At 45.8% G+C, this 22831-nt stretch overlaps 1 protein-coding gene across 2 annotated transcripts in view; it reads left to right on the top strand.

The window, feature by feature from the left end:
• The first annotated feature begins 1378 nt into the window (after nt 1-1378).
• LOC142709505 (DNA polymerase eta-like) overlaps nt 1379-22831 on the top strand; it is a 35532-nt gene continuing 14079 nt past the window's right edge. For both annotated transcript variants that reach the window (XM_075848481.1, XM_075848482.1), the window contains exons 1-6: nt 1379-1466; nt 4609-4809; nt 5455-5589; nt 5669-5886; nt 16455-16624; nt 16786-16889. In XM_075848481.1, the coding sequence (XP_075704596.1) occupies nt 4670-4809; nt 5455-5589; nt 5669-5886; nt 16455-16624; nt 16786-16889 (767 nt within the window). In that variant the 5' untranslated portion in view covers nt 1379-1466; nt 4609-4669. The remainder of the gene's footprint in view (nt 1467-4608; nt 4810-5454; nt 5590-5668; nt 5887-16454; nt 16625-16785; nt 16890-22831) is intronic.

Raw genomic sequence — 22831 nt, forward strand, 5'->3', positions numbered from 1 at the left:
TATCCTCCGGTATATATTACACCCCCCCTCCTCCCTTATCCTCGGTATATATTACACCCCCCTCCTCCCCTGTATCCTCCGGTATATATTACACCTCCCTCCTCCCCTGTATCCTCCGGTATATATTACACCCCCCTCCTCCCCTGTATCCTCCGGTATATATTACACCCCCCCTCCTCCCCTGTATCCTCCGGTATATATTACACCCCCCCTCCTCCCCTGTATCCTCCGGTATATATTACACCCCCCTCCTCCCCTGTATCCTCCGGTATATATTACACCTCCCTCCTCCCCTGTATCCTCCGGTATATATTACACCCCCCTCCTCCCCTGTATCCTCCGGTATATATTACACCCCCCCTCCTCCCCTGTATCCTCCGGTATATATTACACCCCCCCCCTCCTCCCCTGTATCCTCCGGTATATATTACACCCCCCCTCCTCCCCTGTATCCTCCGGTATATATTACACCCCCCTCCTCCCCTGTATCCTCCGGTATATATTACACCCCCCCCCCTCCTCCCCTGTATCCTCCGGTATATATTACACCCCCCTCCTCCTCCCCTGTATCCTCCGGTATATATTACACCCCCCCCCCTCCCTCCCTGTATCCTCCGGTATATATTACACCCCCCTCCTCCCCTGTATCCTCCGGTATATATTACACCCCCCCCCCTCCTCCCCTGTATCCTCCGGTATATATTACACCCCCCCCCTCCTCCCCTGTATCCTCCGGTATATATTACACCCCCCTCCTCCCCTGTATCCTCCGGTATATATTACACCTCCCCCTCCTCCCCTGTATCCTCCGGTATATATTACACCCCCTCCTCCTCCCCTGTATCCTCCGGTATATATTACACCCCCCTCCTCCCTGTATCCTCCGGTATATATTACACCCCCCCCCCTCCTCCCCTGTATCCTCCGGTATATATTACACCCCCCCCCCCTCCTCCCCTGTATCCTCCGGTATATATTACACCCCCCCTCCTCCCCTGTATCCTCCGGTATATATTACACCCCCCCTCCTCCCCTGTATCCTCCGGTATATATTACACCTCCCCCTCCCCCGTATAATTCGGCTCCTCCATCCCCTCGGACTTGTATCGGAGCAGCCCCAGCCTCTCGCCCTCACCTTCAGCGCATCCAGCCTGTGTTCCTGGGCTGAGCTGGGCTCCATGATGACGGTGACCGCCTGCACCAGCCGCTCACACAGAGCCCGCACCTGCTCCGCCATCTCCCGGGAACACGGCGAGGACCCCGGCATGAGCCACACAGAGCATGCGCGCTGACGACGTGCTCGGACCGTTCGCTTTGCGTCTGCGCGAAGGATCCTAACGAAACACGTGGTCTATCAACGATCCGCCCTCAAACTCCAACAGCGCAGCCGCGGCCAGTCATGGTGACGTCACCTGGCTTGTCAGAAGCTTGGCGGGAAGCTGAAGAGCCGGAGACTGGAGGTGGAGGTACAGGCCGGACTACTACCCCCAGCGTCTGTACACTACAGTGACTCCCCGGACTATTACCCCCAGTGTCTGTACACTACAGTGACTCCCGGACTACTACCCCCAGTGTCTATACACTGCAGTGACTCCCCGGACTACTACCCCAGTGTCTGTACATACAGTGACTCCCCGGACTACTACCCCCAGTCTCTATACACTACAGTGACTCCCCGGACTACTACCCCCAGTGTCTGTACATACAGTGACTCCCCGGACTACTACCCCCAGTGTCTGTACACTGCTGTGACTCCCCGGACTACTACCCCCAGTGTCTGTACATACAGTGACTCCCCGGACTACTACCCCCAGTGTCTGTACATACAGTGACTCCCCGGACTACTACCCCCAGTGTCTATACACTGCAGCGACTCCCCGGACTACTACCCCCAGTGTCTGTACATACAGTGACTCCCCGGACTACTACCCCCAGTGTCTATACACTGCAGCGACTCCCCGGACTACTACCCCAGTGTCTGTACATACAGTGACTCCCCGGACTACTACCCCCAGCGTCTATACACTGCAGTGACTCCCCGGACTACTACCCCCAGTGTCTGTACATACAGTGACTCCCCGGACTACTACCCCCAGTGTCTATACACTACAGTGACTCCCCGGACTACTACCCCCAGTGTCTATACACTGCAGCGACTCCCCGGACTACTACCCCCCAGTGTCTGTACATACAGTGACTTCCCGGACTACTACCCCCAGCGTCTATACACTGCAGTGACTCCCCGGACTACTACCCCCAGTGTATGTACACTACAGTGACTTCCCGGACTACTACCCCCAGCGTCTATACACTGCAGTGACTCCCCGGACTACTACCCCCCAGTGTATGTACACTGCAGTGACTCCCCGGACTACTACCCCCAGTGGCTATACACTGCAGTGACTCCCCGGACTACTACCCCCAGTGTCTGTACACTACAGTGACTTCCCGGACTACTACCCCCAGCGTCTGTACACTACCGTGACTCCCCGGACTACTACCCCCAGTGTCTGTACACTGCAGTGACTCCCCGGACTACTACCCCCAGTGTCTGTACATACAGTGACTCCCCGGACTACTACCCCCAGTGTCTATACACTACAGTGACTCCCCGGACTACTACCCCCAGTGTCTGTACATACAGTGACTCCCCGGACTACTACCCCCAGTGTCTGTACACTGCTGTGACTCCCCGGACTACTACCCCCAGTGTCTGTACACTGCAGTGACTCCCCGGACTACTACCCCCAGTGTCTATACACTACAGTGACTCCCCGGACTACTACCCCCAGTGTCTACACTACAGTGACTCCCCGGACTACTACCCCCAGTGTCTACACTACAGTGACTCCCCGGACTACTACCCCCAGTGTCTGTACACTGCAGTGACTCCCCGGACTACTACCCCCAGTGTCTGTACATACAGTGACTCCCCGGACTACTACCCCCAGTGTCTATACACTACAGTGACTCCCCGGACTACTACCCCCAGTGTCTGTACACTACAGTGACTCCCCGGACTACTACCCCCAGTGTCTATACACTGCAGTGACTCCCCGGACTACTACCCCCAGTGTCTATACACTACAGTGACTCCCCGGACTACTACCCCCAGTGTCTGTACACTACAGTGACTCCCCGGACTACTACCCCCAGTGTCTGTACATACAGTGACTCCCCGGACTACTACCCCCAGCGTCTATACACTGCAGTGACTCCCCGGACTACTACCCCCAGTGTCTATACACTGCAGTGACTCCCCGGACTACTACCCCCAGTGTCTGTACATACAGTGACTCCCCGGACTACTACCCCCAGTGTCTGTAAATACAGTGACTCCCCGGACTACTACCCCCAGTGTCTGTACACTGCAGTGACTCCCCGGACTACTACCCCCAGTGTCTGTACATACAGTGACTCCCCGGACTACTACCCCCAGTGTCTGTACATACAGTGACTCCCCGGACTACTACCCCCAGTGTCTATACACTGCAGCGACTCCCCGGACTACTACCCCCAGTGTCTGTACATACAGTGACTCCCCGGACTACTACCCCCAGTGTCTATACACTGCAGCGACTCCCCGGACTACTACCCCAGTGTCTGTACATACAGTGACTCCCCGGACTACTACCCCCAGTGTCTATACACTGCAGTGACTCCCCGGACTACTACCCCCAGTGTCTGTACACTGCTGTGACTCCCCGGACTACTACCCCCAGTGTCTATACACTACAGTGACTCCCCGGACTACTACCCCCAGTGTCTGTACATACAGTGACTCCCCGGACTACTACCCCCAGTGTCTGTACACTACAGTGACTCTCCCCGGACTACTACCCCCCAGTGTCTGTACACTACAGTGACTCCCCGGACTACTACCCCCAGTGTCTGTACACTACAGTGACTCCCCGGACTACTACCCCCAGTGTCTGTACACTGCAGTGACTCCCCGGACTACTACCCCCAGTGTCTATACACTGCAGCGACTCCCCGGACTACTACCCCCAGTGTCTGTACACTACAGTGACTCTCCCCGGACTACTACCCCCCAGTGTTTGTACACTAGAGTGACTCCCCTGACTACTACCCCCAGTCTCTATACACTACAGTGACTCCCCGGACTACTACCCCCAGTGTCTGTACATACAGTGACTCCCCGGACTACTACCCCCAGTGTCTGTACACTACAGTGACTCTCCCCGGACTACTACCCCCCAGTGTCTGTACACTACAGTGACTCTCCCCGGACTACTACCCCCCAGTGTTTGTACACTAGAGTGACTCCCCGGACTACTACCCCCAGTCTCTATACACTACAGTGACTCCCCGGACTACTACCCCCAGTGTCTGTACATACAGTGACTCCCCGGACTACTACCCCCAGTGTCTGTACACTACAGTGACTCTCCCCGGACTACTACCCCCCAGTGTCTGTACACTGCAGTGACTCCCCGGACTACTACCCCCAGTCTCTATACACTACAGTGACTCCCCGGACTACTACCCCCAGTGTCTGTACACTACAGTGACTCCCCGGACTACTCCCCCCAGCCTCCCTTCTCCTCCCATGGTTGTGTAGTAGTTGACGTGTCTGTGTTTTGGCAGGTTTTGCGCTGTGTGGGCGGGGCTCTGGGACTCTGATGCTCCGCCTCCTGCGCGTGCTCTGATGATGGAGTCCGGTCCGCAGCGGGTGGTGGCTCTGGTGGACATGGACTGCTTCTATGTACAGGTGGAGCAGAGACTGAGGCCGGAGCTGAAGAACAAGCCGGTGGTGGTGGTGCAGTACAAGACCTGGAGAGGAGGAGGGTGAGGCTCACACCGGCGTCATGGCTGCTGCGCGGCTCCACCTGACGTCCGGCGGCGGATCACAATATCAAGGCTGTGATGGAAGCGGCGCCAGCAGAGACCGCGGCGGTGTTCACATCTGCGTCAGAGCCGCCACCGCTGACAGACTTGATGGGAATAAAGGGCCGCTGGCATTTCTCCCCTCAAAACTCTGCACACCTTTATAGAGCGGTCCGCCGGCGCCAGCGGTGTTTATCGTACCGTGGATCCGGGCGAGCGTGAGCGAAGCCCAGTCCTCATCTGTTCCCGCGCAGCGACACGTGACGAGCTGCCCCTCCGTCCTGTATTACTGGTTTACATCTCTCTCTCTTCTGCGCCGGTTTCATGGCAGCGGTGGTCGTCACTGATCACCTCCCCCTGAGGCCCCGCCTACAGCGTGTGGACCTTACAGACAACCTCAATCTTCGAGGCTCCTACTGTGATCCCTGGCAGCATATCCGCCACGTATCCCCTTTATAGAGTGCCGGGAGGCCCCAGGGCTGTCCTGTCAGATGCCCGGACACCTCCAGCGCTTGTTATCTGTATAGCGGGTAGACCCGATATTCTGATACACAGCTCCAGACCCTCTGCACAGACGCGGTTCCTGATTTGCTCTTCCTTCTGCAGGATCATTGCCGTTAGCTATGAAGCTCGAGCTTTTGGGGTGACCCGGAACATGTTCGCTAACGATGCCAAGAAGTTGTGTGCGGACCTGGAGCTCGCCCGCGTCGCTGAGACTCATGGGAAGGCCGACCTCACAAAGTGAGTGTGATACCCCCGCCCAGGCCGGGAATGGCGCGGTATAAGGGATCCCTGATGATGTCATCTCCTGTGTCTTCAGGTATCGGGAGGCCAGCGTGGAAGTCATGGAGATCATGTCTCGATTTGCGGTGGTGGAGAGAGCGAGTATTGACGAGGCTTATATCGACCTCACCGACTCCATACAGAAACGAATACAAGAGATGGCGGGCCAGCAAATAGCGGAGGGGTTACTGAAGACCACCTATGTGCAGGGCTATCCTGACCTCAACCCTGCCCATGAGCAGAGACGGACAACAGGTGACTCCTCCCTCCTTACAGTAACTCCTCCCCTCTTATCAGGGACCATTTTGGCACCACACGGCCGCATTATACAGGAGATTCACAGAGTCCACATAAGTGTCTGATCACTGGGACCTCCACTGATCACTAGAATGGGGGTCCTGAGCCCCCCATTCCTCCACAGTGAGGAGGAGCCCTAATGGAGTGGTGATCGAGCATGCGCCCTACCGCTGCATTCAATGTCTATGGGGTCCGATAGAAGCACTCGAGCGCTCTACTCAGCGGCCACTTCATTCCCATAGACCTTAAATAGAGCTCCATTCAAACTCCTCACTGGAGCGTGCCGTGAAGGAGAGCGGGGGACTCAGGAGCCCCTTTCTAATGATCGGCGGGCCCCCAATGATCAGACTCAAATCACCTCTACTGTGGATAAGTGACAATTGTCTATTCTATGAACGCCCCTTTAATCTCCCAGGATCTGATCCCGTCTAGCACTAAATATACAACTGCACAGCGGAGGAAAACAGCCGAGTACACCAGAGATCCCCCCAGGGAGTGCAGCTCTGGAGCATAATACAGGATGTAACCCAGGATCAGTACAGGATAAGTAATGTAATGTATGTACACAGTGACTCCACCAGCAGAATAGTGAGTGCAGCTCTGGAGTATAATACAGGATATAACTCAGGATCAGTACAGGATAAGTAATGTAATGTATGTACACAGTGACACCACCAGCAGAATAGTGAGTGCAGCTCTGGAGTATAATACAGGATGTAACTCAGGATCAGTACAGGATAAGTAATGTAATGTATGTACACAGTGACTGCACCAGCAGAATAGTGAGTGCAGCTCTGGAGTATAATACAGGATGTAACTCAGGATCAGTACAGGATAAGTAATGTAATGTATGTACACAGTGACTCCACCAGCAGAATAGTGAGTGCAGCTCTGGAGTATAATACAGGATGTAACTCAGGATCAGTACAGGATAAGTAATGTATGTACACAGTGACTCCACCAGCAGAATAGTGAGTGCAGCTCTGGAGTATAATACAGGATATAACTCAGGATCAGTACAGGATAAGTAATGTAATGTATGTACACAGTGACTCCACCAGCAGAATAGTGAGTGCAGCTCTGGAGTATAATACAGGATATAACTCAGGATCAGTACAGGATAAGTGATGTAATGTATGCACACAGTGACTCCACCAGCAGAATAGTAAGTGTAGCTCTGGAGAATAATACAGGATGTAACTCAGGATCAGTACAGGATAAGTAATATATATACACAGTGACTCCACCAGCAGAATAGTGAGTGCAGCTCTGGAGTATAATACAGGATGTAACTCAGGATCAGTACAGGATAAGTAATGTAATGTATGTACACAGTGACTCCACCAGCAGAATAGTGAGTGCAGCTCTGGAGTATAATACAGGATGTAACTCAGGATCAGTACAGGATAAGTAATGTAATGTATGTACACAGTGACTCCACCAGCAGAATAGTGAGTGCAGCTCTGGAGTATAATACAGGATATAACTCAGGATCAGTACAGGATAAGTAATGTAATGTATGTACACAGTGACTCCACCAGCAGAATAGTGAGTGCAGCTCTGGAGTATAATACAGGATATAACTCAGGATCAGTACAGGATAAGTGATGTAATGTATGCACACAGTGACTCCACCAGCAGAATAGTAAGTGTAGCTCTGGAGAATAATACAGGATGTAACTCAGGATCAGTACAGGATAAGTAATATATATACACAGTGACTCCACCAGCAGAATAGTGAGTGCAGCTCTGGAGTATAATACAGGATGTAACTCAGGATCAGTACAGGATAAGTAATGTATGTACACAGTGACTCCACCAGCAGAATAGTGAGTGCAGCTCTGGAGTATAATACAGTATATAACACAGGATCAGTACAGGATAAGTAATGTAAGGTATGTACACAGTGACTCCACCAGCAGAATAGTGAGTGCAGCTCTGGAGTATAATACAGGATGTAACTCAGGATCAGTACAGGATAAGTAATGTATGTACACAGTGACTCCACCAGCAGAATAGTGAGTGCAGCTCTGGAGTATAATACAGGATGTAACTCAGGATCAGTACAGGATAAGTAATGTATGTACACAGTGACTCCACCAGCAGAATAGTGAGTGCAGCTCTGGAGTATAATACAGGAGGTAACTCAGGATCAGTACAGGATAAGTAATGTATGTACACAGTGACTCCACCAGCAGAATAGTGAGTGCAGCTCTGGAGTATAATACAGGATATAACTCAGGATCAGTACAGGATAATAATGTATGTATGCAGTGACTCCACCAGCAGAATAGTGAGTGCAGCTTTGGAGTATAATACAGGATATTACTCAGGATCAGTACAGGATAAGTAATGTATGCACACAGTGACTCCACCAGCAGAGTAGTGAGTGCAGCTCTGGAGTATAATACAGGATGTAACTCAGGATCAGTACAGGATAAGTATGTACACAGTGACTCCACCAGCAGAATAGTGAGTGCAGCTCTGGAGTATAATACAGGATGTAACTCAGGATCAGTACAGGATAAGTAATGTAATGTATGTACACAGTGACTCCACCAGCAGAATAGTGAGTGCAGCTCTGGAGTATAATACAGGATATAACTCAGGATCAGTACAGGATAATAATGTATGTATGCACACAGTGACTCCACCAGCAGAATAGTGAGTGCAGCTCTGGAGTATCATACAGGATGTAACTCAGGATCAGTACAGGATAAGTAATGTATGTACACAGTGACTCCACCAGCAGAATAGTGAGTTCAGCTCTGGAGTATAATACAGGATGTAACTCAGGATCAGTACAGGATATGTAATGTATTTACACAGTGACTCCACCAGCAGAATAGTGAGTGCAGCTCTGGAGTCTAATACAGGATGTAACTCAGGATCAGTACAGGATAAGTAATGTAATGTATGTACACAGTGACTCCACCAGCAGAATAGTGAGTGCAGCTCTGAAGTATAATACAGGATATTACTCAGGATCAGTACAGGATAAGTAATGTATGCACACAGTGACTCCACCAGCAGAATAGTGAGTGCAGCTCTGGAGTCTAATACAGGATGTAACTCAGGATCAGTACAGTATAAGTAATGTAATGTATGTACACAGTGACTCCACCAGCAGAATAGTGAGTGCAGCTCTGGAGTATAATACAGGATATTACTCAGGATCAGTACAGGATAAGTAATGTATGTACACTGTGACTCCACCAGCAGAATAGTGAGTGCAGCTCTGGAGTATAATACAGGATGTAACTCAGGATCAGTACAGGATAAGTAATGTATGTACACAGTGACTCCACCAGCAGAATAGTGAGTGCAGCTCTGGAGTATAATACAGGATGTAACTCAGGATCAGTACTGGATAAGTATGTACACAGTGACTCCACCAGCAGAATAGTGAGAACAGCTCTGGAGTATAATACAGGATATAACTCAGGATCAGTACTGGATAAGTATGTACACAGTGACTCCACCAGCAGAATAGTGAGTGCAGCTCTGGAGTATAATACAGGATGTAACTCAGGATCAGTACAGGATAAGTAATGTATGTACACAGTGACTCCACCAGCAGAATAGTGAGTGCAGCTCTGGAGTATAATACAGGATGTAACTCAGGATCAGTACAGGATAAGTAATGTAATGTATACACAGTGACTCCACCAGCAGAATAGTGAGTGCAGCTCTGGAGTATAATACAGGATATAACTCAGGATCAGTACAGGATAAGTAATGTATGTACACAGTGACTCCACAAGCAGACTAGTGAGTGCAGCTCTGGAGTATAATACAGGATATAACTCAGGATCAGTACAGGATAAGTAATGTATGTACACAGTGACTCCACCAGCAGAATAGTGAGTGCAGCTCTGGAGTATAATACACGATGTAACTCAGGATAAGTAATGTAATGTATATACACAATGACCCCACCAGCAGAATAGTAAGTACAGCTCTGGAGTATAATACAGGATATCTCAGGATCAGTACAGGATAAGTAATGTAATGTATGTACACAGTGACTCCACCAGCAGAATAGTGAGTGCAGCTCTGGAGTACAATACAGGATGTAACTCCGGATCAGTACAGGATAAGTAATGTCATGTATGTACACAGTGACTCCATCAGCAGAATAGTGAGTGCAGCTCCGGAGTATAATACAGGATATAACTCAGGATCAGTACAGGATAAGTAATGTAATGTATGTAAACAGTGACTCCACCAGCAGAATAGTGAGTGCAGCTCTGGAGTATAATGCAGGATGTAACTCAGGATCAGTACAGGATAAGTAATGTACACAGTGACTCCACCAGCAGAATAGTGAGTGTAGCTCTGGAGAATAATACAGGATGTAACTCAGGATCAGTACAGGATAAGTAATATATATACACAGTGACTCCACCAGCAGAATAGTGAGTGCAGCTCTGGAGCGTAATACAGGATGTAACTCAGGATCAGCACAGGATAAGTAATGTACACAGTGACTCCACCAGCAGAATAGTGAGTGTAGCTCTGGAGAATAATACAGGATGTAACTCAGGATCAGTACAGGATAAGTAATGTATGTACACAGTGACTCCACCAGCAGAATAGTGAGTGCAGCTCTGGAGTATAATACAGGATATAACACAGGATCAGTACAGGATAAGTAATGTAAGGTATGTACACAGTGACTCCACCAGCAGAATAGTGAGTGCAGCTCTGGAGTATAATACAGGATGTAACTCATTATCAGTACAGGATAAGTAATGTATGTACACAGTGACTCCACCAGCAGAATAGTGAGTGCAGCTCTGGAGTCTAATACAGGATGTAACTCAGGATCAGTACAGGATAAGTAATGTAATGTATGTACACAGTGACTCCACCAGCAGAATAGTGAGTGCAGCTCTGAAGTATAATACAGGATGTAACTCAGGATCAGTACAGGATAAGTAATGTAATGTATGTACACAGTGACTCCACCAGCAGAATAGTGAGTGCAGCTTTGGAGTATAATACAGGATATTACTCAGGATCAGTACAGGATAAGTAATGTATGCACACAGTGACTCCACCAGCAGAATAGTGAGTGCAGCTCTGGAGTATAATACAGGATGTAACTCAGGATCAGTACAGGATAAGTAATGTAATGTATGTACACAGTGACTCCACCAGCAGAATAGTGAGTGCAGCTCTGGAGTATAATACAGGATATTACTCAGGATCAGTACAGGATAAGTAATGTATGCACACAGTGACTCCACCAGCAGAATAGTGAGTGCAGCTCTGGAGTATAATACAGGATGTAACTCAGGATCAGTACAGGATAAGTAATGTAATGTATGTACACAGTGACTCCACCAGCAGAATAGTGAGTGCAGCTCTGGAGTATAATACAGGATATAACTCAGGATCAGTACAGGATAAGTAATGTACACAGTGATTTCACCAGCAGAATAGTGAGTGCAGCTCTGGAGTATAATACAGGATGTAACTCAGGATCAGTACTGGATAAGTATGTACACAGTGACTCCACCAGCAGAATAGTGAGTGCAGCTCTGGAGTATAATGCAGGATATTACTCAGGATCAGTACAGGATAAGTAATGTAATGTACACAGTGACTCCACCAGCAGAATAGTGAGAACAGCTCTGGAGTATAATACAGGATATAACTCAGGATCAGTACAGGATAAGTAATGTACACAGTGATTTCACCAGCAGAATAGTGAGTGCAGCTCTGGAGTATAATACAGGATGTAACTCAGGATCAGTACAGGATAAGTAATGTATGTACACAGTGACTCCACCAGCAGAATAGTGAGTGCAGCTCTAGAGTATTATACAGGATGTAACTCAGGATCAGTACAGGATAAGTAATGTATGTACACAGTGACTCCACCAGCAGAATAGTGAGTGCAGCTCTGGAGTATAATACAGGATATAACTCAGGATCAGTACAGGATAAGTAATGTAATGTATACACAGTGACTCCACCAGCAGAATAGTGAGTGCAGCTCTGGAGTATAATACAGGATATAACTCGGGATCAGTACAGGATAAGTAATGTAATGTATGTACACAGTGACTCCACAAGCAGACTAGTGAGTGCAGCTCTGGAGTATAATACAGGATATAACTCAGGATCAGTACAGGATAAGTAATGTATGTACACAGTGACTCCACCAGCATAATAGTGAGTGCAGCTCTGGAGTATAATACACGATGTAACTCAGGATAAGTAATGTAATGTATATACACAATGACCCCACCAGCAGAATAGTAAGTACAGCTCTGGAGTACAATACAGGATGTAACTCAGGATCAGTACAGGATAAGTAATGTCATGTATGTACACAGTGACTCCACCAGCAGAATAGTGAGTGTAGCTCTGGAGCGTAATACAGGATGTAACTCAGGATCAGCACAGGATAAGTAATGTACACAGTGACTCCACCAGCAGAATAGTGAGTGTAGCTCTGGAGAATAATACAGGATGTAACTCAGGATCAGTACAGGATAAGTAATGTATGTACACAGTGACTCCACCAGCAGAATAGTGAGTGCAGCTCTGGAGTATAATACAGGATGTAACTCAGGATCAGTACAGGATAAGTAATGTATGTACACAGTGTCTCCACCAGCAGAATAGTGAGTGCAGCTCTGGAGTATAATACAGGATATAACACAGGATCAGTACAGGATAAGTAATGTAAGGTATGTACACAGTGACTCCACCAGCAGAATAGTGAGTGCAGCTCTGGAGTAGAATATAGGATGTAACTCAGGATCAGTACAGGATAAGTAATGTAATGTATGTGCACAGTGACTCCACCAGCAGAATAGTGAGTGCAGCTCTGGAGTATAATACAGGATGTAACTCAGGATCAGTACAGGATAAGTAATGTATGTACACAGTGACTCCACCAGCAGAATAGTGAGTGCAGCTCTGGAGTATAATACAGGATGTAACTCAGGATCAGTACAGGATAAGTAATGTATGTACACAGTGACTCCACCAGCAGAATAGTGAGTGCAGCTCTGCAGTATAATACAAGATATAACTCAGGATCAGTACAGGATAATAATGTATGTATGCAGTGACTCCACCAGCAGAATAGTGAGTGCAGCTTTGGAGTATAATACAGGATATTACTCAGGATCAGTACAGGATAAGTATGTACACAGTGACTCCACCAGCAGAATAGTGAGTGTAGCTCTGGAGAATAATACAGGATGTAACTCAGGATCAGTACAGGATAAGTAATATATATACACAGTGACTCCACCAGCAGAATAGTGAGGGCAGCTCTGGAGTATAATACAGGATGTAACTCAGGATCAGTACAGGATAAGTAATGTAATGTATGTACACAGTGACTCCACCAGCAGAATAGTGAGTGCAGCTCTGGAGTATAATACAGGATGTAACTCAGGATCAGTACAGGATAAGTAATATATATACACAGTGACTCCACCAGCAGAATAGTGAGGGCAGCTCTGGAGTATAATACAGGATGTAACTCAGGATCAGTACAGGATAAGTAATGTATGTACACAGTGACTCCACCTGCAGAATACTGAGTGCAGCTCTGGAGTATAATACAGGATATAACTCAGGATCAGTACAGGATAAGTAATGTAATGTATGTACACAGTGACTCCACCAGCAGAATAGTGAGTGCAGCTCTGGAGTATAATACAGGATATAACTCAGGATCAGTACAGGATATGTAATGTATGTACACAGTGACTCCACCAGCAGAATAGTGAGTGCAGCTCTGGAGTATAATACAGGATATTATTCAGGATCAGTACAGGATAAGTAATGTATGTACACTGTGACTCCACCAGCAGAATAGTGAGTGCAGCTCTGGAGTATAATACAGGATGTAACTCAGGATCAGTACTGGATAAGTATGTACACAGTGACTCCACCAGCAGAATAGTGAGTGCAGCTCTGGAGTATAATGCAGGATATTACTCAGGATCAGTACAGGATAAGTAATGTAATGTACACAGTGACTCCACCAGCAGAATAGTGAGAACAGCTCTGGAGTATAATACAGGATATAACTCAGGATCAGTACAGGATAAGTAATGTACACAGTGATTTCACCAGCAGAATAGTGAGTGCAGCTCTGGAGTATAATACAGGATGTAACTCAGGATCAGTACAGGATAAGTAATGTATGTACACAGTGACTCCACCAGCAGAATAGTGAGTGCAGCTCTGGAGTATAATACAGGATGTAACTCAGGATCAGTACAGGATAAGTAATGTATGTACACAGTGACTCCACCAGCAGAATAGTGAGTGCAGCTCTGGAGTATAATACAGGATGTAACTCAGGATCAGTACAGGATAAGTAATGTAATGTATACACAGTGACTCCACCAGCAGAATAGTGAGTGCAGCTCTGGAGTATAATACAGGATATAACTCAGGATCAGTACAGGATAAGTAATGTAATGTATGTACACAGTGACTCCACCAGCAGAATAGTGAGTGCAGCTCTGGAGTATAATACAGGATGTAACTCAGGATCAGTACAGGATAAATAATGTAATGTATGTAAACAGTGACTCCACCAGCAGAATAGTGAGTGCAGCTCTGGAGTATAATACAGGATGTAACTCAGGATCAGTACAGGATAAGTAATGTATGTACACAGTGACTCCACCAGCAGAATAGTGAGTGCAGCTCTGGAGTATAATACAGGATATAACTCAGGATCAGTACAGGATAAGTAATGTAATGTATGTACACAGTGACTCCACCAGCAGAATAGTGAGTGCAGCGCTGGTGTATAATACAGGATATAACTCAGGATCAGTACAGGATAAGTAATGTATGTATACAGTGACTCCACCATCAGAATAGTGAGTGCAGCTCTGGAGTATAATACAGGATGTAACTCAGGATCAGTACAGGATAAGTAATGTGATGTATGTACACAGTGACTACACCAGCAGAATAGTGAGTGTAGCTCTGGAACATAATACAGGATGTAACTCAGGATCAGCACAGGATAAGTAATGTACACAGTGACTCCACCAGCAGAATAGTGAGTGCAGCTCTGGTGTACAATACAGGATGTAACTCAGGATCAGTACAGGATAAGTAATGTACGTACACAGTGACTCCACCAGCAGAATAGTGGGTGCAGCTCTGGAGTATAATACAGGATATAACTCAGGATCAGTACTGGATAAGTAATGTAATGTATGTACACAGTGACTCCACCAGCAGAATAGTGAGTGCAGCTCCGGAGTATAATACAGGATATAACTCAGGATCAGTACAGGATAAGTAATGTACACAGTGATTTCACCAGCAGAATAGTGAGTGCAGCTCTGGAGTATAATACAGGATGTAACTCAGGATCAGTACAGGATAAGTAATGTACACAGTGACTCCACCAGCAGAATAGTGAGTGCAGCTCTGGAGTATAATACAGGATGTAACTCAGGATCAGTACAGGATAAGTAATGTAATGTATACACAGTGACTCCACCAGCAGAATAGTGAGTGCAGCTCTGGAGTATAATACAGGATATAACTCAGGATCAGTACAGGATAAGTAATGTATGTACACAGTGACTCCACCAGCAGAATAGTGAGTGCAGCTCTGGAGTATAATACAGGATGTAACTCCGGATCAGTACAGGATAAGTAATGTATGTACACAGTGACTCCACCAGCAGAATAGTGAGTGCAGCTCTGGAGTATAATACAGGATCAGTGCAGGATAAGTAATGTAATGTATGTACACAGTGACTCCACCAGCAGAATAGTGAGTGCAGCTCTGGAGTATAATACAGGATGTAACTCAGGATTAGTACAGGATAAGTAATGTATGTACACAGTGACTCCACCAGCAGAATAGTGAGTGCAGCTCTGGAGTATAATACAGGATGTAACTCAGGATCAGTACAGGATAAGTAATATAATGTATATACACAGTGACTCCACCAGCAGAATAGTGAGTGCAGCTCTGGAGTATAATACAGGATGTAACTCAGGATCAGTACATGATAAGTAATGTAATGTATGTACACAGTGACTCCACCAGCAGAATAGTGAGTACAGCTCTGGAGTATAATACAGGATGTAACTCAGGATCAGTACAGGATCAGTAATGTAATGTATGTACACAGTGACTCCACCGGCAGAATAGTGAGTGCAGCTCTGGAGTATAATACAGGATATAACTCAGGATCAGTCATGTATGGAGGGCTCTAATAGGTTTTAGGTTTTGTGGGATCACTGTTATATAATCCATATTATAGTGGGCTTCCAGGTCGGTGTTGTCAGTGGGGGGGGGGGGCTGCACTCGGCTGTTCCCATCTCCCGTTTATTTCTGTGGTTAGTAGCCGCACTTGTTCCCTGGTCCCGGTGGTCGGACAGGTCAGTAGCCGCACTTGTTCCCTGGTCCCGGTGGTCGGACAGGTCAGTAGCCGCACTTGTTCCCTGGTCCCGGTGGTCGGACATCCACTGATCAGTTCTAAGATCTTTCTTGTTGCTTTGGGTCTCAGAGGAGCTGCGGCGGCTGGGGGTGGAGCAGTGGCTGAGTTCCCTGCTGTCGGGGGACCCGCGGAGCCTGGAGCTGCAGCTGACCGTGGCTGCCATTATTGTGGAGGAGATGAGAGCGGCTGTGGAGGAGGAGACCACGTTCCAGTGCTCGGCCGGGATTTCACATAATAAGGTGGGTTCTGTTCTGATGGGTGTGAGGGATGTGGGCACAGACTGCCCCAAAACCGTCATCATCAACCCAAATACGACATGTTGATTAGGGAGGTTTAAGTGGTTATTTCGGGTGTAATGAGCTGCGAGTTGTGTGACCGCGCGCCCTCTTCTCCGCTGCAGATTCTAGCAAAGCTGGCCTGTGGACTAAATAAGCCGAACCGTCAGACCATCCTGTCCCAGAGCGCTGTCCCCGGACTGTTCCGTCAGCTCCCCATCGGGAAAATGTAAGTCCGGAAATACACGACTTATCTCAACACAGTCGCAGCGTTATAAGAGGAGCGGCTGATATCAGTCACATATGATATAATGTCTCTGGAGGATATAATAGTGCTGGAGTGATATAAGAGGAGCGGCTGATATCAGTCACATATGATATAATGTCTCTGGAGGATATAATAGTACTGGAGTGATATAAGAGGAGCGGCTGATATCGGTCACATATGATGTAATGTCTCTGGAAGATATAATAGTACTGGAGTGTTATAAGAGGAGCGGCTGATATCAGTCACATATGATGTAATGTCTGGAGGATATAATAGTACTGGAGTGATATAAGAGGAGCGGCTGATATCAGTCACACATATGATGTAATGTCTCTGGAGGATATAATAGTACTGGAGTGATATAAGAGGAGCGGCTGATATCAGTCACACATATGATGTAATGTCTGGAGGATATAATAGTGCTGGAGTGATATAAGAGGAGCGGCTGATATCAGTCACACATATGATATAATGTCTCTGGAGGATATAATAGTGCTGGAGTGATATAAGAGGAGCGGCTGATATCAGTCACATATGATATAATGTCTCTGGAGGATATAATAGTACTGGAGTGATATAAGAGGAGCGGCTGATATCAGTCACATATGATGTAATGTCTCTGGAGGATATAATAGTACTGGAGTGATATAAGAGGAGCGGCTGATATCGGTCACATATGATGTAATGTCTCTGGAAGATATAATAGTACTGGAGTGATATAAGAGGAGCGGCTGATATCAGTCACACATATGATATAATGTCTCTGGAGGATATAATAGTGCTGGAGTGATATAAGAGGAGCGGCTGATATCAGTCACATATGATATAATGTCTCTGGAGGATATAATAGTACTGGAGTGATATAAGAGGAGCGGCTGATATCAGTCACATATGATGTAATGTCTCTGGAGGATATAATAGTACTGGAGTGATATAAGAGGAGCGGCTGATATCGGTCACATATGATGTAATGTCTCTGGAAGATATAATAGTACTGGAGTGATATAAGAGGAGCGGCTGATATCAGTCACACATATGATGTAATGTCTGGAGGATATAATAGTGCTGGAGTGATATAAGAGGAGCGGCTGATATCAGTCACACATATGATGTAATGTCTCTGGAGGATATAATAGTACTGGAGTGATATAAGAGGAGCGGCTGATATCCGTCACACATATGATGTAATGTCTCTGGAGGATATAATAGTACTGGAGTGTTATAAGAGGAGCGGCTGATATCAGTCACACATATGATGTAATGTCTCTGGAGGATATAATAGTACTGGAGTGATATAAGAGGAGCGGCTGATATCAGTCACATATGATGTAATGTCTCTGGAGGATATAATAGTGCTGGAGTGATATAAGAGGAGCGGCTGATATCAGTCACACATGATGTAATGTCTCTGGAGGATATAATAGTGCTGGAGTGATATAAGAGGAGCGGCTGATATCAGTCACATATATGATGTAATGTCTCTGGAGGATATAATAGTACTGGAGTGATATAAGAGGAGCGGCTGATATCAGTCACACATATGATGTAATGTCTCTGGAGGATATAATAGTACTGGAGTGATATAAGAGGAGCGGCTGATATCTGTCACATATGATGTAATGTCTCTGGAGGATATAATAGTACTGGAGTGATATAAGAGGAGTGGCTGATATCAGTCACACACATGATGTAATGTCTCTGGAGGATATAATAGTGCTGGAGTGATATAAGAGGAGCGGCTGATATCAGTCACATATGATGTAATGTCTGGAGGATATAATAGTGCTGGAGTGTTATAAGAGGAGCAGCTGATATCAGTCACACATATGATGTAATGTCTCTGGAGGATATAATAGTACTGGAGTGATATAAGAGGAGCGGCTGATATCTGTCACATATGATGTAATGTCTCTGGAGGATATAATAGTACTGGAGTGATATAAGAGGAGTGGCTGATATCAGTCACACACATGATGTAATGTCTCTGGAGGATATAATAGTGCTGGAGTGTTATAAGAGGAGCAGCTGATATCAGTCACACATATGATGTAATGTCTCTGGAGGATATAATAGTACTGGAGTGATATAAGAGGAGCGGCTGATATCTGTCACATATGATGTAATGTCTCTGGAGGATATAATAGTACTGGAGTGATATAAGAGGAGTGGCTGATATCAGTCACACACATGATGTAATGTCTCTGGAGGATATAATAGTGCTGGAGTGATATAAGAGGAGCGGCTGATATCAGTCACATATGATGTAATGTCTGGAGGATATAATAGTGCTGGAGTGTTATAAGAGGAGCAGCTGATATCAGTCACACATATGATGTAATGTCTCTGGAGGATATAATAGTACTGGAGTGATATAAGAGGAGCGGCTGATATCAGTCACATATGATGTAATGTCTCTGGAGGATATAATAGTGCTGGAGTGATATATGAGGAGCGGCTGATATCAGTCACATATATGATGTAATGTCTCTGGAGGATATAATAGTACTGGAGTGATATAAGAGGAGCGGCTGATATCAGTCACACATGATGTAATGTCTCTGGAGGATATAATAGTGCTGGAGTGATATAAGAGGAGCGGCTGATATCAGTCACACATATGATGTAATGTCTCTGGAGGATATAATAGTGCTGGAGTGATATAAGAGGAGCGGCTGATATCAGTCACATATGATGTAATGTCTCTGGAGGATATAATAGTACTGGAGTGATATAAGAGGAGCGGCTGATATCAGTCACATATGATGTAATGTCTCTGGAGGATATAATAGTACTGGAGTGTTATAAGAGGAGCGGCTGATATCAGTCACACATATGATGTAATGTCTCTGGAGGATATAATAGTGCTGGAGTGATATATGAGGAGCGGCTGATATCAGTCACACATATGATGTAATGTCTCTGGAGGATATAATAGTGCTGGAGTGATATAAGAGGAGCGGCTGATATCAGTCACACATATGATGTAATGTCTCTGGAGGATATAATAGTGCTGGAGTGATATAAGAGGAGCGGCTGATATCAGTCACACATGATGTAATGTCTCTGGAGGATATAATAGTACTGGAGTGATATAAGAGGAGCGGCTGATATCAGTCACACATATGATGTAATGTCTCTGGAGGATATAATAGTACTGGAGTGTTATAGGAGGAGCAGCTGATATCAGTCACATATGATGTAATGTCTCTGGAGGATATAATAGTGCTGGAGTGATATAAGATGAGCCGCTGATATCAGTCACATATGATGTAATGTCTCTGGAGGATATAATAGTACTGGAGTGATATAAGAGGAGCGGCTGATATCAGTCACATATATAGATGTAAGGTCTCTGGAGGATATAATAGTACTGGAGTGATATAAGAGGAGCGGCTGATATCAGTCACATATGATGTAATGTCTCTGGAGGATATAATAGTACTGGAGTGATATAAGAGGAGCGGCTGATATCAGTCACACATATGATGTAATGTCTCTGGAGGATATAATAGTACTAGAGTGATATAAGAGGAGCAGCTGATATCAGTCACATATGATGTAATGTCTCTGGAGGATATAATAGTACTGGAGTGTTATAAGAGGAGCGGCTGATATCAGTCACATATGATGTAATGTCTCTGGAGGATATAATAGTACTGGAGTGTTATAAGAGGAGCGGCTGATATCAGTCACACATATGATGTAATGTCTCTGGAGGATATAATAGTGCTGGAGTGTTATAAGAGGAGCGGCTGATATCAGTCACATATGATGTAATGTCTCTGGAGGATATAATAGTACTGGAGTGATATAAGAGGAGCGGCTGATATCAGTCACATATGATGTAATGTCTCTGGAGGATATAATAGTGCTGGAGTGATATAAGAGGAGCGGCTGATATCGGTCACATATGATGTAATATCTCTGGAGGATATAATAGTGCTGGAGTGATATAAGAGGAGCGGCTGATATCAGTCACACATATGATGTAATGTCTCTGGAGGATATAATAGTACTGGAGTGATATAAGAGGAGCGGCTGATATCAGTCACACATATGATGTAATGTCTCTGGAGGATATAATAGTACTGGAGTGATATAAGAGGAGCGGCTGATATCAGTCACATATATGATGTAATGTCTCTGGAGGATATAATAGTACTGGAGTGATATAAGAGGAGTGGCTGATATCAGTCACATATGATGTAATGTCTCTGGAAGATATAATAGTGCTGGAGTGTTATAAGAGGAGCGGCTGATATCAGTCACACATGATGTAATGTCTCTGGGGGATATAATAGTACTGGAGTGATATAAGAGGAGCGGCTGATATCAGTCACACATATGATGTAATGTCTCTGGAGGATATAATAGTACTGGAGTGTTATAAGAGGAGCGGCTGATATCAGTCACACATATGATGTAATGTCTGGAGGATATAATAGTGCTGGAGTGTTATAAGAGGAGCGGCTGATATCAGTCACACATATGATGTAATGTCTCTGGGGGATATAATAGTACTGGAGTGTTATAAGAGGAGCGGCTGATATCAGTCACACATATGATGTAATGTCTCTGGAGGATATAATAGTACTGGAGTGATATAAGAGGAGCGGCTGATATCAGTCACATATGATGTAATGTCTCTGGAGGATATAATAGTACTGGAGTGATATAAGAGGAGCGGCTGATATCAGTCACACATATGATGTAATGTCTCTGGAGGATATAATAGTGCTGGAGTGATATAAGAGGAGCTGCTGATATCAGTCACATATGATGTAATGTCTCTGGAGGATATAATAGTACTGGAGTGTTATAAGAGGAGCGGCTGATATCAGTCACACATATGATGTAATGTCTCTGGAGGATATAATAGTACTGGAGTGATATAAGAGGAGCGGCTGATATCAGTCACACATATGATGTAATGTCTCTGGAGGATATAATAGTACTGGAGTGATATAAGAGGAGCGGCTGATATCAGTCACACATATGATGTAATGTCTCTGGAGGATATAATAGTGCTGGAGTGATATAAGAGGAGCGGCTGATATCAGTCACATATGATGTAATGTCTCTGGAGGATATAATAGTGCTGGAGTGATATAAGAGGAGCGGCTGATATCAGTCACACATATGATGTAATGTCTGGAGGATATAATAGTGCTGGAGTGTTATAAGAGGAGCGGCTGATATCAGTCACACATATGATGTAATGTCTCTGGGGGATATAATAGTACTGGAGTGTTATAAGAGGAGCGGCTGATATCAGTCACACATATGATGTAATGTCTCTGGAGGATATAATAGTGCTGGAGTGATATAAGAGGAGCGGCTGATATCAGTCACATATGATGTAATGTCTCTGGAGGATATAATAGTACTGGAGTGATATAAGAGGAGCGGCTGATATCAGTCACATATGATGTAATGTCTGGTGGATATAATAGTACTGGAGTGTTATAAGAGGAGCGGCTGATATCAGTCACATATGATGTAATGTCTCTGGAGGATATAATAGTACTGGAGTGTTATAAGAGGAGCGGCTGATATCAGTCACACATATGATGTAATGTCTCTGGAGGATATAATAGTGCTGGAGTGATATAAGAGGAGCGGCTGATATCAGTCACATATGATGTAATGTCTCTGGAGGATATAATAGTACTGGAGTGTTATAAGAGGAGCGGCTGATATCAGTCACATATGATGTAATGTCTCTGGAGGATATAATAGTGCTGGAGTGTTATAAGAGGAGCGGCTGATATCAGTCACATATGATGTAATGTCTCTGGAGGATATAATAGTGCTGGAGTGATATAAGAGGAGCGGCTGATATCCGTCACATATGATGTAATGTCTCTGGAGGATATAATAGTACTGGAGTGATATAAGAGGAG

Source organism: Rhinoderma darwinii, unplaced genomic scaffold (genome assembly GCF_050947455.1).
Source record: "Rhinoderma darwinii isolate aRhiDar2 unplaced genomic scaffold, aRhiDar2.hap1 Scaffold_4102, whole genome shotgun sequence".
Classification (NCBI taxonomy): Eukaryota; Metazoa; Chordata; class Amphibia; order Anura; family Rhinodermatidae; genus Rhinoderma; species Rhinoderma darwinii.